General features: G+C 41.2%; 1 protein-coding gene across 5 annotated transcripts in view; it reads right to left on the bottom strand.

The window, feature by feature from the left end:
- The window catches only part of TBC1D12 (TBC1 domain family member 12), a 1,516,811-nt gene that overhangs the window by 847,499 nt on the left and 653,878 nt on the right, over window positions 1-15,434 (bottom strand). For 3 of the 5 annotated variants that reach the window (XM_044056656.1, XM_044056657.1, XM_044056659.1), the window contains exon 3: window positions 11,415-11,471. The exons of the other annotated variants lie outside the window; for them this stretch is intronic. In XM_044056656.1, coding sequence (XP_043912591.1) covers window positions 11,415-11,471 — 57 coding nt within the window. The remainder of the gene's footprint in view (window positions 1-11,414; window positions 11,472-15,434) is intronic. 5 annotated transcript variants of the gene reach the window in all.

Raw genomic sequence — 15,434 nt, 5'->3', positions numbered from 1 at the left:
CAGTTTTGGACCTGTGCGGTCTGTCTCTGTCTTTATCTTTACGTTTTTTTTTTTTTTGAAGATCTGCTGTCGGATGGCTTACTGAAGCCATATCGGAATTCGAGGACTGACGACGAAAATATCTACCTACAATAAGGGCCCAACGATGTATATTTCTGGCATTGAACAAAGCACAAAAGCGACAGTAAGGGACGTCGTCTGGGCCTAAGCAGGTGACGCAGTAAGAATGAAAGTCTCGGTGTGGTATTTGCTTTCTACAGGCGAGATAATTGTTAACTTTTTCTGACATCAGTTAGAGCAAGAAAAAAGGATACCCAACGGGGTACTTTGCTTTAGAAGACTTAAACTCGGAAACGAAAAACTCAGGTAGTAGCCAACCGGCACTCATGTGAACTGCTTCTGCTTCAGGCTCCTCGGCAAGAAAGACTGATGTAATAGCATTGGCTGCCTTATTTTATACCACTGATGACCTGACGTCAGTCCTGGAGTGACAGCAACCGACGCAGAAATACTAAGCCTCTGGTATTCGGGTCGACTGAGGGTTACCTTGGTAGGGATAACCCAAATGTGATGACTGCAACAGTGAAACAGGAAGAACATCTACAGTTTATAGCAAAACTGCCATCTAATGGTAGCTGCATGAATACAACCATACATTCCTACAGAAATCTGAATAATAAAAACATTTGTCTGGAAGACTGGTGGCCACAGAGGTTCATAGGTGTGTATAGTTGGCTAATGACCATTAATGCCTATATAAACCTAGCTGTGCAACCCAAACATCTCTCAAAAGTTATATGTTTTAGACATTTATATGGGTGGGTGGGGGTGGGTGACTGTTGGTTATGACATGATTTACTGACTGCCACTGTCCATCAGATACATGGGCGCCAGACCAGGGATGAATTTTCATTTTTCCATACAATGGTCCAAGTTATACTTAAATAAGTTTAGTGAGGGACTTTGTTTCACATGGATGGAGAGCCTATTCGAGAGAAAGGAAATTGTTTGAGATATATATTTGTCTCTCCAACATGTCCTATTTATGTTGCAAGCAAAATTTAGGTCTTTAGATCTAGTAGTTGTGTTGTTTGTTTTGCAGATGCACAAAAGGTTCATCGAGTAGTGTCCAGGGATGCCCTGTATGCCAGGCATAGATCACCTCTCTACAGAGCCTGTAGGAGACTTAGTACAGAATTTGAGCTTTGAGGTGATCCACACTGGAGATAGTATTTATGCTCCATATTTGTTTTTAGCAACCTTTGCAATGTTCTAGTTGCTGCATGTGTCTGGTCAGCTACATACCAAAAGGGCATTATAATCAAGGATGGGTCTGATGAGGGCTGAGTAAAGCGATACAATGACTTACCTGGACCCAGATGCTATGTACTTGCTTATAAGTTGAGCAACACAGAAGGATTTCCTTACTACCTTGGATACATGCTGGTCAAAGGTCAGGTAACTGTCTACATGTGTTCCCAGATCTCTAATTCATGGGTCAACTCTTAGGAGTGTTTTATTGATTATGTAGTTTCCTGGGGTGGCTGACTTCCAAAAAGGTTCTGCAACACATTTCCTGGCATTGCGTTTTTAGCAGTAGCTTTACCACCAGTCATTTGTCTATGTTAGACCCTCTTGTAAAATGTTAGTGTCTTGGGGGGATTCTACAACTGTTCCCACTTTGTAGTCATCTGCAGACTTGGACACCCAGAGGCCTTTGACATTGGCCTTAACTTCTGAGAAATAGATGTTAAAGAGGAGCAGGCCTAGCAAACAGCCTTAAGGAATCCACTGGGACTAGCCTCTTTGAGGGCGTGGTCTTACCAGTCCTAACTTCCTTGGTCCTATCTGTGAACTAGCAGGCTATCCAGTGTGTTATATAGGAGTTTATGGCAAATTCCATAGGTCTGTTAACAGTGCCAGAGTTGGGTATTGTATCAATTACCTTAACCAAGTCAAGGTAGGCAGCATGTACTGTTTTACCTTCATCCATTGCCTAAGTGACCTCCACAAAGAAGTCCACTAGGTTCATTAGGCATGACCTTCACTTGGCAAAACCAAAGTGGGGTGGATCCAGTGTCTGAAGGTCTCCTATGTTTTTGCTGATCATTTCCATAATCATTCTTTCCATGGCTTTGTATACAAGACTAGTCAGACTAATGGGTCTGTAGTTTCTGGGATCTGTTGATGGTCCACCCTTAAGAAGAGGGATGACCATTGCAGTCCGTCATTCTTTTGGCACGAAGCCTGTTTTAAGAATATAATTAAATAGTAACTCCAGTGGCCCTGACAGGTCATAATTTAGACTACTCAGGAGGCATACAGGGATATTATCACAGTCCACTGAGGCTGTGTTATTGGTATTAGTGAGCACAGCTAGAACATTTTCTCTATTTATAGTTGGAGGGTTTATGTTTGAAGGTATTTCTTAACAGGTGGCTGGGGGTGAATGGGGTCTAAAGTTGGAACTGAATTCGTCAGCCTGGAGATTCACTATCACCCAGTTCAGTGAATGTAGCACCATTACCACTAGTTCAGCACATTGCTGTGTGCTGTCTTTGAGGTTTCTGACACAGTTGAACAAGGCCTTATGTTTTTCTTTTGCTTGGGAGGCCATCTTGACCTCAAAATTGGCATTACTGAATGTAATTAGCCATCTTAGCTGCCTGCTTATTTTGAGGAGAAAATTCTTATCTTTATGGAAGTTACACTTTCTGATTTTAGCCGTGATTTTTTTCCTTTTGATGTATTACCTGTTTACTATGGGATGCCAACAGGGGTGGTTTCTTTCGGAGTTAGTTTTGGGCTCACTTCTGGTAGGTACAGCAGCATCTATGCAGCCATTGATATGGCTCTACAGTTTCTGTGAACAATTCTGCCTAGGCTACTGTGTTCTCTGGATTTGGAAGGCACTGAATTTTGACAAACTATCACTTAATAAAAAGTAGTTTGCCTTGGGATAGTTCCAAACTGTTACTGAGTTTACTGGGGGTTAGCAAGTTGATTTTGATTTTGAAAAAGACACCTTTATGGTCAGTCCCTTACCAGGGTGGATGTGACACTGGGGGGTGGTGCAGTGTTCTTCTATATTTGTAAGTACAAAGTCCAATATGTTAGAACCTCTTCTGGGCACATGCACTAACTGCTTAAGGGTATTTGTATTATGAAGTCCAGGAATCTCTGTGCCTGCAGATTTGTAGCCAAGTAGGATTCGCAGTCTACAGAAGGATAATTGAAGTCCCCCATGATTAAGGTGTTAGGATGGATGGTGAGTGTCTCCAGCAAGTTTAAGTATGCACTATGAGTTTCATGGGACACAGAGGGTGACCTATAACTTGCTAGGATATGGTATGGGATTTTATCTCTGGTGACCTGTACGTGAAGAAACACCAACTCGTCATCTTGTTTAGTCAACCTAGAGGTTTGCTTGTTACTGATCTATATAGAGACACCTCCACATTTAGTCACTGTTGGTGCAGCGACTGGTCTAAAGGTGTGGAAGGCACTGAAATCTTGCACAGCTGAGGTACTCTCTCTGCAGCTTTAAACCATGTCTTGGCAACTGCACAGATGTCTATATTATCCAGAGTGAGAGAGGTCTTGCAGAGAATTTAGCATTTTGTCTAGGCCCCTGGCACTGAGCAGTAACATCTTCAGGTTCAGCTAAGTTGATTTTGCTATGTTGGTAGGTTTGTCAATATGGCATTGCCTAAAAAAGGTAATATGGGGAGGATAACATTTTGGCCAGTATTCAAAACCCTCAAGGGGGCAGGTATATACCATCCTTGGAAAAACAATATGGTCTGTTAGCCATGTCTTCCCATGTTGCCAAAAACTGGATCCCCTTAGAATCATACCAGAAACTCAGCCAGTTGTTAAAATCAATCATCTTTTGCTGGTATCATGGCATCATCCTTGGTGAAGATAATCCACTGCTCAATGCTAGGCTCATACCAGCCTGGGACACAGTCAGAGAGGTCTATAATGTCTGTCTTCATATAGTCTAGGGAGGCATGCCTCAGGTCATTCACACCTACATGGACTATGATGATGCAGTGACTTCAGTGTGTGTGTGATCTGGTGGATCCTGGCTCCAGATAGGCAACTAACCACTATCTTCTCCTAGTTCAGCCTGATTAGAGGGGCATCAATATGTCTCATAATGGAGTCCCCCTATGATTAGAGTCATGGGAAGTGTGTCTGCTTGCCCTAGAGGCTTTGTATTTGGGGCTTCACTGATTGAGGTTGTATGTATGGTGTTAGCTGTTGCATTTGTTACATGCATTTATGTTTGCTGAGGATAATCTTTGCTGATGGGTGTTCTAAGAGCTCTTTTTTGTTTAGGAAGATTGCATTTAAGTGCCTCAGCATTTACTGGTCTGTGTGTGTGAGTGCTGTGTGCTCTGTGTGGGGAGTGATGTGTATGTGGTTTTGACAGCCTGATATGTGCTTCTATGTAAGAGTTTAGCTTCCAAAAACACTGTGTTTGTACACCCTTGCATACTGTATGTTATTTTAAGGAATAAGTGATTGCCAATAAATTGCTACATTGTCTCAAAATACTCATATCTGCCAGGCTGGCTGCAGAGAAATTAGAAAGCTGCATATCCATGTCGTCCGGTCCTTAACTGGAGAGCTACAAGGATGTGGCATATGAGAGTTAACAGAAGGCTACTAAGGGTGCTCTTTCGGGGGGAGGTGGAAGCAGACTAGGCTACAAAATACTAAATTTAATAATATTTTCACTCGATGTGCCAACTAGCTGCTCTAAACTTGTCAGTGTAAAAGCTATTTGCTCTATGCTTAGTGCTATATGGGCAGTTCTAAATGGAAAATTTGCTTCTGGATGTTGAGTCTGTACAGGGTACTGGCACAGTGAGCAGCTCCATGCAAACGTGCCAAATATATACCGCTCTAGAAATAGAGAAAACTGACAACTGAGCCCTCTGGACAATAAAACAACAACACTTGGAGCCCTTTTGAGTGCTTCTGAACTTATACAAACCAGGCAAACACCTACTGCCACTAGATGAATAACCCCAGTCCTCCTAAAGTAAAAGCACGTTAAGAGACAGTCCAAAGTGCAATGCTACCACAAACAAACAAACTTCACAAGGAAAGGCAATAAGCAATACAAGATATCAACAACAATGTACTTTAAACATTGTATAAAAGTGTGATTATTCAGTAAAAGTACTTCGCTTTGTGAAAATGTGCCTTCAATTACACAAAAAGGCTTGGCGCATATTAACCTTCATAATGACAATCTGGAAGCTCTGTTCTCCCCTCATAAGTTGAAGATGCTTCTTACTCTACTTTGCAAGCACTTATTCTCCACTTCTGTTTTTAGCTTGCTGTGATACTCCTCTGTCATATACAAAACAAAAAAATGTGATGTGTGTGTGACAGTGTGTGTGTGTGTGACAGTGTGTGTGTGTGTGACAGTGTGTGTGTGTGTGTGTGTGTGTGTGTGTGTGTGTGTGTGAGAGTGTGTGTGTGTGTGTGTGTGTGTATTCTAAAGCATGGAAGCAAACTTTCACTGCAGAAAAAAAAAAGAGGACACACTTCTCATTGCTATAACTCCCATGGTAAATATTCAATGACACACAATTGCAAGTGAGGCTTAAAATACAGCAGTAAGAATGACAACTATCTAAAAAAACACCAATGGGGCTTGCTGTAGGTTCTATTCAAGGCAGCAACCAAGAGAAGATTATAGAGAATGTATTGAACACAGCAACATCTGGGGTAATACTATTTATCAGGAAGCATTTTGGAATCAATACTACTGTTTTGCTTCTGGTGAGGGAAGGAGATGATGTTGGGCTAACACCAGCACCATCACTAACAGACAAATAGCACCACCAGTAATCAACTGAAAAGCTCACATACTATACCCTCTCCTCAGCTCACATTAGTAAGTACCTGGAAAGATGAATTTGTACTTTCCAGCTGCCTCAATAGTAAGCTTGGTTACAACAGGCACCTGAGACATAGTAATAACTGTTTCATATTTACGGACAACCACCTACTACTTTATTTGGTACAGTGTGTGAGAGATGCAGTTATTTAATGTTACTAGAGGCAAAACTCTCACAAGAAAACACTGCAGATAACAAGCAGGTTGCCAGTACCACACAACACCACACTAAATCTATCACATACAGATCACACCAAAAAACATAGACTTACATATGCTGAGGCTCATAAATGTAACCAACCTAAACCACAAGGGCTTCCTAAATGTAACCTTAAAAACAAACTCACAAAGACACAACATAGGCAATGCACGTCTTGAAACATACTTCAGAGTCCTAGTGTCTCGATTTAAAAGCCCATAAGGCAAACTTCCACACAATCCAACATTCTAGTGATGTGTGACTCCATTGTGAGAAACACCTGATGCACCATTCACCAGGCTTTGTAAGGAACAGATTATGGTCAGTTTTCTATTAGGTGCCACGATTTACCACAGCATGCAGGCACTCATGTCTTTGCACCACAAGTACACATGACACAATCATAGTACATGTACGATAAAGTGACTTGAGACATATGTCCCTGGACTATATGAAAAAAGACATGATGGAAGTCTCGGAATATGTGTCAGTAACAAGTATGACTCCAGCCTTGAGCAGCATTTTAACATCACAAAGAATGATGTCTCAATATGAACAAAACATTACTGAGTTCAATAAATGGCTTAGCTTCTGGTGTCATTCAATGAGAGTTCAATATGTACATCAGCCTGGAGAGAGATGGTAGGCAGGACTAATTACTTTGCCAAGGATTACTTGTACCCATCACCCCAATGCTTTTGCATGTAGGTTAAAACTCAGTCCTCAAAACATTCCAACATACCAAAACATAATCCAGATAGCATAAGCTCGATGCTGAGGGCCTCAAAAAAAAAAAAACCTCCAGTCCCTGCAAGGACTCCTTACACACTGAAATATGCACCATTAGAAATACATGGTTTAAGACCACTGAAAGTACGGCATCAGTGTAAGGTTTCTGCACCTACCAAAAGTTCAGGTCCACCCCACTGAAGGTGGCTCTATCTCCATATTTGCAAAAAAAAAAAAAGGTTAAATAATCTGGAAATCCTTAATGTCCAACTTAACATTAACAAGGCCCCTTATCACATCATCGCTACCTACAGAACCACGTCTATGTCCTCTTCAGTCCATACCTCCTAGCTAAGTAGTATGAATTCCCTATGCATTAAGTTAAACACCATTGTCTTAGGGGACTTCCAATACCTTATATTAACTGGGAGACATATGCATCCTCTAAAACATGTATGCCCAGATATTTCTGTACCTCACTAATACAAATTCTCTGGACCAGTTAGTCTGCACCCTAACCAGATGCATAAAAATTTTGGACTTGCTCCTCACCAATATGGGACAGCACTGCTTCCTACCAATGTAATTCCTTCCCTGATCAAATTGGACCACAAATCAGTCACATTTACCTTAAGACTGGCCAGAAGCTAACCTATGACCCCATTACTTACTTGGAATCCTTTACTGTCAAAATGTAAGCAAATGTGAATAGCTGCATAAATGCATCCACCCTCTCCAAAGTAAATACAAAACCAAATTCAAAAATAACCCCCTGTGGTGGATTTCACATCCAAAAACTTATTCCATGTAAAAATAAATGTAACATTCAACTAATAGGGAACTGCAGACCCTGATCAAATCAACCAAGCCAGATATGACATAAAAACTGCATCCAGGGAAAGGACAATCACAAAGCCTTCTAGAACTATGTCAGAAAACGTAGAAACAATGCTTAGCACTGTGCAGACCTTGTAATAAATGATATCACATATTCAGACACATAGGACATAGCTGATTTTCTAGCAGAGAAATTTAGCACTAAATTCACCCACCCCTTCCTTCCTTCATTCCCAGATATATTCACATCTACACCCCCTCCTCAAATCTCCAATCAGCAATCACTCAAGACACTATCCCAGGCCAGGAACACTGCTTCTGTGAGACGGGGTAAAATATCAGGCTGCTTACTGCCTAGCCTAAAAACAGGACCCATCAGACTCCTTAAGTCATAGCCATAGCAGCCTCCACATAGGCTTTCTGGCAGATTAATGGAGGACAGAAACCGTCATCCCATTACACAACAGTGGGGAGTCAATGGACCATGGAAACTACAGACTCATTAGTCTGACTAGCTACATCTGTACAGCTAAGGAAAGGACCATTATGGAATTAAGGATATTGGAAACTACAAATTCTAAACCCCAAGCCAGTTTGGATTTGTTAAAGGTAGGTTCACATCTACTAAACCTGGTTGACTTCTTTGAGAAGGTTACTGAAGCAATGGATGATGTCAAATCAGCACACACTACATATATAGTCCTCACAAAGGAGTTTGACACCATCCCACACCTGGGTATCACAGGTTAACTATCCCAGCTAAATGTTAATCTTCTACATAACTTGTTAGAGAGTGCACTGGTTCAAAAAAAGAACCCAGGAAATTGGGGTGGGCTACTCTACCTCCTCCAAAAGACCTGTCACTAGCAGTGTACCCCAGGATTCAGTCCTTGGTTAATTTCTCTCTGGCATTTATTTCTTGGAGATCAAAGTTACTGTTAAGGGTTTACAGCTGACAAAGTCTGCAGATGACTGTAACACTGGTGTCATTATAAACTCTCCAGAGGACACCATGATCCTCCAAACAGGGTCTTTCCCGAACTAATAGCTGATGTCAAAACCATAGACTAAAACTGAATTCCAAGAAATACATAACAGTATACTTTTGCAAGCAAGAAGTCCACGGTAACTATCACTTTGACAACACACCCCTAAAAAGTGATCCAGTACTTAAGAACCTGGGAACCTACATAGACATCTAACTGTCCTTCGAGCACCACATACTTACTATTGTAAGAAAACATTTTTTTCATTGCACAGCTTATTACTAAAGGCATGGTGTTCAGTTCCAGGGATGTAATTGTTACACTTTCTCCTGCATTCATAAGGCCAACTACTAAGTATAATGTCCCTTTCGGTATACACTTATCCAAAAAACTTGAATTTCCATAATGCTTTCTTACTAAGAAAATCAAGGGCCTAAATCATAAAAACTAAGCAGAATGTCTCAAAGTCTTGTCCCTCTTCTTGTTGTCATACAGGCTAATGAGGGACAATCTCTTCCTCGCTTACACAGCCCTAATAGACACTGTCCTGTCAGATCTACTCCACATTCACAAGTCCAATGGGAACATAAATACCCACTCAGGAGAGCTAGATCTCTTTTGCAACATAAAAAGAAAATGTTGGAGGGACAGAAATGTATCACAGAGAACACTAACACTTTGGAATCGTATTTCTCTCCACATAAAGCAAAGTATTTCTCATACACTATTCAAACGAATAGGTAAACCACTAATTTATCCCTGGTTTGACAACCTTGTCCCTCATGGATAGGGGAAACATGTAAATGTTCTGCTTGTCTCTGCGTTATTCATACTTAAATGAAAGGGCTAAGAAATTCATGGGAATACATGGCTAGGCTTTTAAAGATCTTCATAGACCAACAGCCTAGTAAGTACCTATGAACCTAGAAGACACTCACCAAAAAATAAGGTGAATGAAATTAGGTTATGTCACTCCCCAAGGAACACTGAGTAATATCTTTCAGAAGAAAGATCGGAGGCAGCAAAAGTGAAAAAAGTAATGCACTTTACATACAAACTAGTAATGTAAATAAATAAACAACAGAGGTCATTTCATTGAACTGTTAAAATTATAACACTGCATGCCTTACTCATCAGTAGAACTTTCAAGGAATGGTACAAAACAGGCATATTATCAACCTGGTATAACATTATAACAACAGTGGCAGTACATAATAACAGCAAAGGTCAAAATGTTGACTAGCTGAATCTAATTACTAGTTTCTACAACAAAATAAATAATAATACAATCATTTTTCTCAGCTATACCAATGACTCAGAGTTGCAACTCGCAGCTAGGGTTTAAATTTGCTTCACCTAGATTTACTGACTTATTTATGTTTGTCACAGAGGAGTAGCTAAATTGCAGGCCTTTGTTCAGGGTTTTCTTTTGTAGTACAAGAGGAACTGACAGTCTCTACCTCCCACACTGCTGCAGAGGTGTTAAAACTGTCACTGCACCGAGAGACCCTTGCAGAATCAAGTGCAACTGACAGCTCATAATGAAAAGGAAATGACTTCCAATATAAATATCTTCCCCTCTGTGTCTGCAGTAGGAAGATCAATGCACTTATTTAAATAGTTTCATTATTTTTTTCTGGGTGCAAGTAGCAGAAACTGTTTGATTATTTTGGTTTGTTTTATTACTAGTAACCACTGATTTACTCCTTAGTATATCTACAACAAAATATTGCAGTAGTGTGGGGGGAGGGGGAACTATCAATTCCTCTTGGACTACAAAAGAAAACCCTGAGCAAAGGCCTACAATTTAGCTACTTTTCTGGATGTAGCTGGATAACTTCTAAGTATAATGTAAAACAAGCTCTAAGCTGAACATAAAATGATGGTGATTACAGACAGAAAAGGAGCATTCCTTTTACAGAAGATATAGAAGATGACAGTGACTCACCCAAATCTCATTATATGTCAATAGCATGGGAATTCACAGTTACTTCCTTACGTCTGGCATTAGTCATACAATGCATTATGGGAAAGAGAAAGGGTTGAGGAAGAATAAGACCACATTGATATATCAAGCCCCATCATTAGCCATGTTGTGGAAAACATGTTAAAATTACAAATAATATACCTAGAGTGATTCTGAGGTGTTAAAATAGGTCAGGAAACAAAGATAGAGCAAAAACAAAACAGATTTATTAGTTGTAGGGTGGAGTTTTCCTTTAAGGGATGCCACAGTAAAATACCACATGTTGTATCTTGACAGTATCAAGTAGCATTGGTAAAATCATTTCGGAAACAAGCAACCATTCTGAAAGGAAAATGAAAGCAGTGACAATTATAATACTCTAAAGGATAGTAAATGTGACTGTAGATGATTAAATCTAATAGAAGTGCTGTACAACTAACAAGGTGTGATGATGTCCATTTTGGGCCTTATTCACAAACGTTTCTGCCACGGACAATGGCAATGATTTACTTACTTTCAGTTTTAATACGGATAGGGAAATGAGAGTCTTTCAGTGGAAAAGTTGTCTTCAAATTTCAATTAGGCCTCCTTAGTGACTTAATTTCCAGCTGTTGCTGATGAAGTACTTAAATGCCTGCATTATGCTTTTTAAAAACTTACAAAATGCAGTGCAATAACTTGTTAAATGTTTTGTGAATCTGGCCCTCTGGTTTAAATGGGTTGTTAGTCCCATGCATGGTGACAACTGAGAGTAGAGTAATGTGTAAAATTTCATACCCCTGCGTTTAACAGATTTGGCGTTGACACAGATCTAAGACTGCCAGAACTGTCCTCCTGATGGAAAAAACAGAAGTTAGGCCAACATAAAAAAAGCATGCAAAAAATAATTAGACAGATTAGTCATTTTGGAACTACCTGGCTACACATTTTATGCATTACTTTTACTTTTTGCGTCAGCCAGTCTTCTTGGTTCCTACTAAATGAAATTAACCAAATGATGATTAGTTTGTTGTAAGAAGTAATATATTCAGATAGCATCTATACACAAAGCAATGAAACTGACAGCATCAATTTAGTTAACACATCTATGATATCAGGCAGCACAAGTCTCATTTTGTCACTATCACTGTTGTTTGTGGGGTTATCATCATACAGATTTCAGCTCCTGAAATACATTGTTTTTCAACTGCCTCTAGTTGTTACTTTATACTACCTGCCATTTTGGTTACACCATAAAAAAATTTCATATGATTACAATTTGACATGCTTACTTCAATAATGTCAAGAAGTTGCCTCTGTCCACTTCTCTCAGGATTTTGCCAATTTGTGGACCGGGAAAGTACACTGGGCCTTAAAGACCCATTTACAGTGGAGGTCCGGGGAGAAAAGCTCCAGGCAGTTACAAAACAATTTGCCTAAGACATACGCTTGAATGTAGTAGTCACATTAAGGTTACACATATTACAAATGAAACAGATATGCTACGCAGTTACACTTAAACAGCAGAGAAATTAAATATAGTCCAAGAAATTAAGAAAAAATGTTAGAGTAAAGAGAAGATTCTTGTTGTGTACTCTGTTACATTCAAGTTTATGTCTTTTCTAGTCCTTTCATTAGCATAACAACCACTGCTGATGTTACCACATAACAGCCCCTACTTCCTCTGAATTACGGTTTTGGGGAGTAAGGAGTGGCGCCAGAATCTAGCTGATAGCATTTGGGAGGAGATAAAAAGAAAACTGAAGAAATGTCTTCTGAGGTTCACAGTAGACATGATAGAATAGAATATTACATCCCCACAGTGATGAAGAATATCACATTCTTAGGCCTCTGGACAGCAAAATACTTTGATTACTGTACATTAAACAACCACTATGCCATATTTAATGACTGGAAAAAAATAACTGTCCCCTGTTCAGGTGCCCCCTACAGCTGAGTAACTCTTGAAGAAAAAATAAAACTGCTGATAAACCTTAATTTCATTACTACTCTGCAGCATCACTGTGACAGTCTGATCTGATCCACAGCAAACCTCTCAACTGTACAAATTTTCACAGAATGTCCCGATTTTTGCCTGATATTTTTGGTCTATTCCTCATAAAATTTGTGGTATTCTGGCATATCACAGGGATGATCTGAGGACTGAACTCACTAAATAATGACATACATTTGAGTTTCAGACTTCGAATCCTGCAGAAAATGTATGTTATAACAAACCCTGTTACTCTAGCAACTTACTAAGTTTATACGAGCAATATTTAAAATCTGTCCCTATTTGTGGTCCTTTGTTCCCCCATTTTGCCAGGCTTTGTCCAGATTTCTAACACTAAGAGGTTGAGAGGTATGATCCACAGTGCAACAGATAGGCTAACCATGCCAATCATGATGCCTCCAGTGCTGTGCCATTCTGACAATGGCACAATGTACATCTCTCTCCCCTATTCATTAACCTCGACTGTACTCCCATTGTTACTTACTGGCTATGTTGACAGGGAAAACACAACCAAGCAGAAAGAATAGCTGTGTAAAATCTTACCATAACCATAGAAGTCCTTCTCTTCCATGTTGCAGTATTCAGTTGTGGGATTTCCTACCCTCAGGCAACTCGTACATCGACTCCTATACAAAAGCTTCAGCTTGGCTGTTGCAGCTGTGTGGGACGTCACACGTAGGGCCATAAACCAGGGGCCTTAAATGTGACGTCTGCATGCACGCTCCTCAGAACTTGAAGGCCAGCAGGTAGAGAGGAAGGCCCAGCAGGAGGGATGCCAGTGGGAATAGGTGTGTGGCCTTGGTGTCATTTAGTAGATAATTAGATCCAGAACTTAGATGGGACTAAAAGAGCAAGTATAGGGGGTAATGGTGGGTGGGAAGGAATACTACAACATGGAAGAGAAGGACATCTATGGTAAGATTTTACACAACTATTCTATGTCCTTCTATTCCTATGTTGCAGTATTCCAGTTGTGGGAGAGTACCACAGCTTAGTTGCATGAAAGGGAGGTGGGTGCTGAAGAGGATTCTCCAAAGCCTTGTAAGATGGCCCTGACGAATCCTGCCCTGGCTCTGGAAGCTTGGTCCAGTTTGTAATGTTTGGTGAAAGTGTGGATAGTGGACCAAGTGGCTGCTTCCATGATGGATGCCATGTCCAGATGCCTCATGAATGCCTTGGAGGCGGCCACCGCCCTAGTGGAATAGGCCTCTACCCCCACAGGAGGGTCTTTTCCATGGTGAGTGTAACAAAGCCAAATAGTTTTCCTGATCCAGCAAGCGATGGCTTGTTTGGAGACTGCCTTGCCCAGGGCTCTGGGGTGAAAGAAGACAAAAAGCTGCTTACATTTCCTGATGGTTCTGGTTTTGTCCAGGTAGAATCTGAGTTGCCTGTGCACATCCTAGGAGTGCAGTATCCTCTCCCCTTCATTAGTGGGGGAGGGAAAGAAAGTGGGTATGTGGATAGATTGGTTTAGAGACAAGTCATTGACCACCTTGGGCATGAAGGAGGGATTAGTCCGCAGGGTGACTCTGTCTTTGTGGAAAGTGGCGGCGGGGGGGCAGGCCATTAAGGCCTGCAGCCCTGAGACCCTTCTGGCTGAAGTGATAGCCACCAGCAGGATGGTTTTTCAAGTACACATCTGTAAGGAAGAAGCAGCAGTTGGTTTGAAAAGGTGCTGGGTTAGTTTCTCCAGGATGTAATTGAGGTCCCAGGGTGGACAGATAGGTTTCTTTGACAGCCACATGTTTAAGACCCCTTTAAGGAAGAGCTTTACGTCAAGCCTGGCTAGCAAGGGAGGATTCAAGGGCAAGCAGGCTAATATAGCGGAAAGGTGTGCTTTCAATGAAGAGTAAGAAAGTCTGCTTTTAATCAATTTATACACATAACTGAGCACTAGGGGGGCATCTGGCAAACAGGACTCCCTTCCCTTGTCCAGACACCACTTAGTAAATCTTTCCCACTTAGCTAGGTAAGATTTTCTGGTGGTAGGTTTGCTGGCCTCCCTCAGGACTGAAAGCACATCCTCTTGAGTAGTGGTGTCTGAAGGGGGATCAAAAGTTTATTACCCACAGAGTCAGGGATAACATCTCCAAGTGTGGATGAAGGAGAGTTCCTTTGTCTTGTGTCAGTAGGTCCACCCTGTAGAGTAACTTGCAGCGACTACCCTTGGCTAGATTGAGAAGTAGGGGGAACCAGTGCTGCCTTGGCCAGTAAGGTGTCACTAACAACATTTTTGGTTTGGCCATCTGTATTTTCAGGAGGACTTTATGAATCATTGGGAAGGGGGAGAAGGCATAAAGAAACTTCCCTCTAGTTTGGAGAGTGGATGCTTTCAGCATCTCTTGGAAGTGGGGATGTATCTTTGAGTAAAAGGCCTGCAGCTGCCTGTTTTGAGGGGTGGCAAAAAGGTCTATTTGTGGAGTACCCCACTGGTGGACTAAGTCTAGGAAGACCCCTTTGTCCAGCATCCATTCGTGCTGTGGTGAGGAGGTCCTGCTTAGGAGGTCTACTTGTTTGTTGTCTTGTGAGGGGATGTAGGATGCCTGCAGGACCAGGTTGTGGTGAGAAGCTAGTTCCCATATCAGCAAGGTCAGTCTGCACAGCTGGTGGGCCTTTGTTCCTCCCTGTTTGTTGAGATACCACATAAATGTGGTGTTGTCAGTCACTATCTGAGCATCCCTGGGACCAGAAGGTGAGTAAAGGTCTTTAAGGCTAGGAGGACAGCTGTCATTTCCCTGATATTAATGTGCTTGCTCTGTAGAGAAGGGTACCAGTTTTCCTGGACCCTATAGGATGCCAGAGTT

This window comes from Protopterus annectens, chromosome 14.part0 (genome assembly GCF_019279795.1).
Source record: "Protopterus annectens isolate FY-2018-M chromosome 14.part0, PAN1.0, whole genome shotgun sequence".
Taxonomy (NCBI): Eukaryota; Metazoa; Chordata; order Ceratodontiformes; family Protopteridae; genus Protopterus; species Protopterus annectens.
Note: the sequence above shows the minus strand (reverse complement) of the source record. Positions and strands in the feature narration are given on the sequence as shown.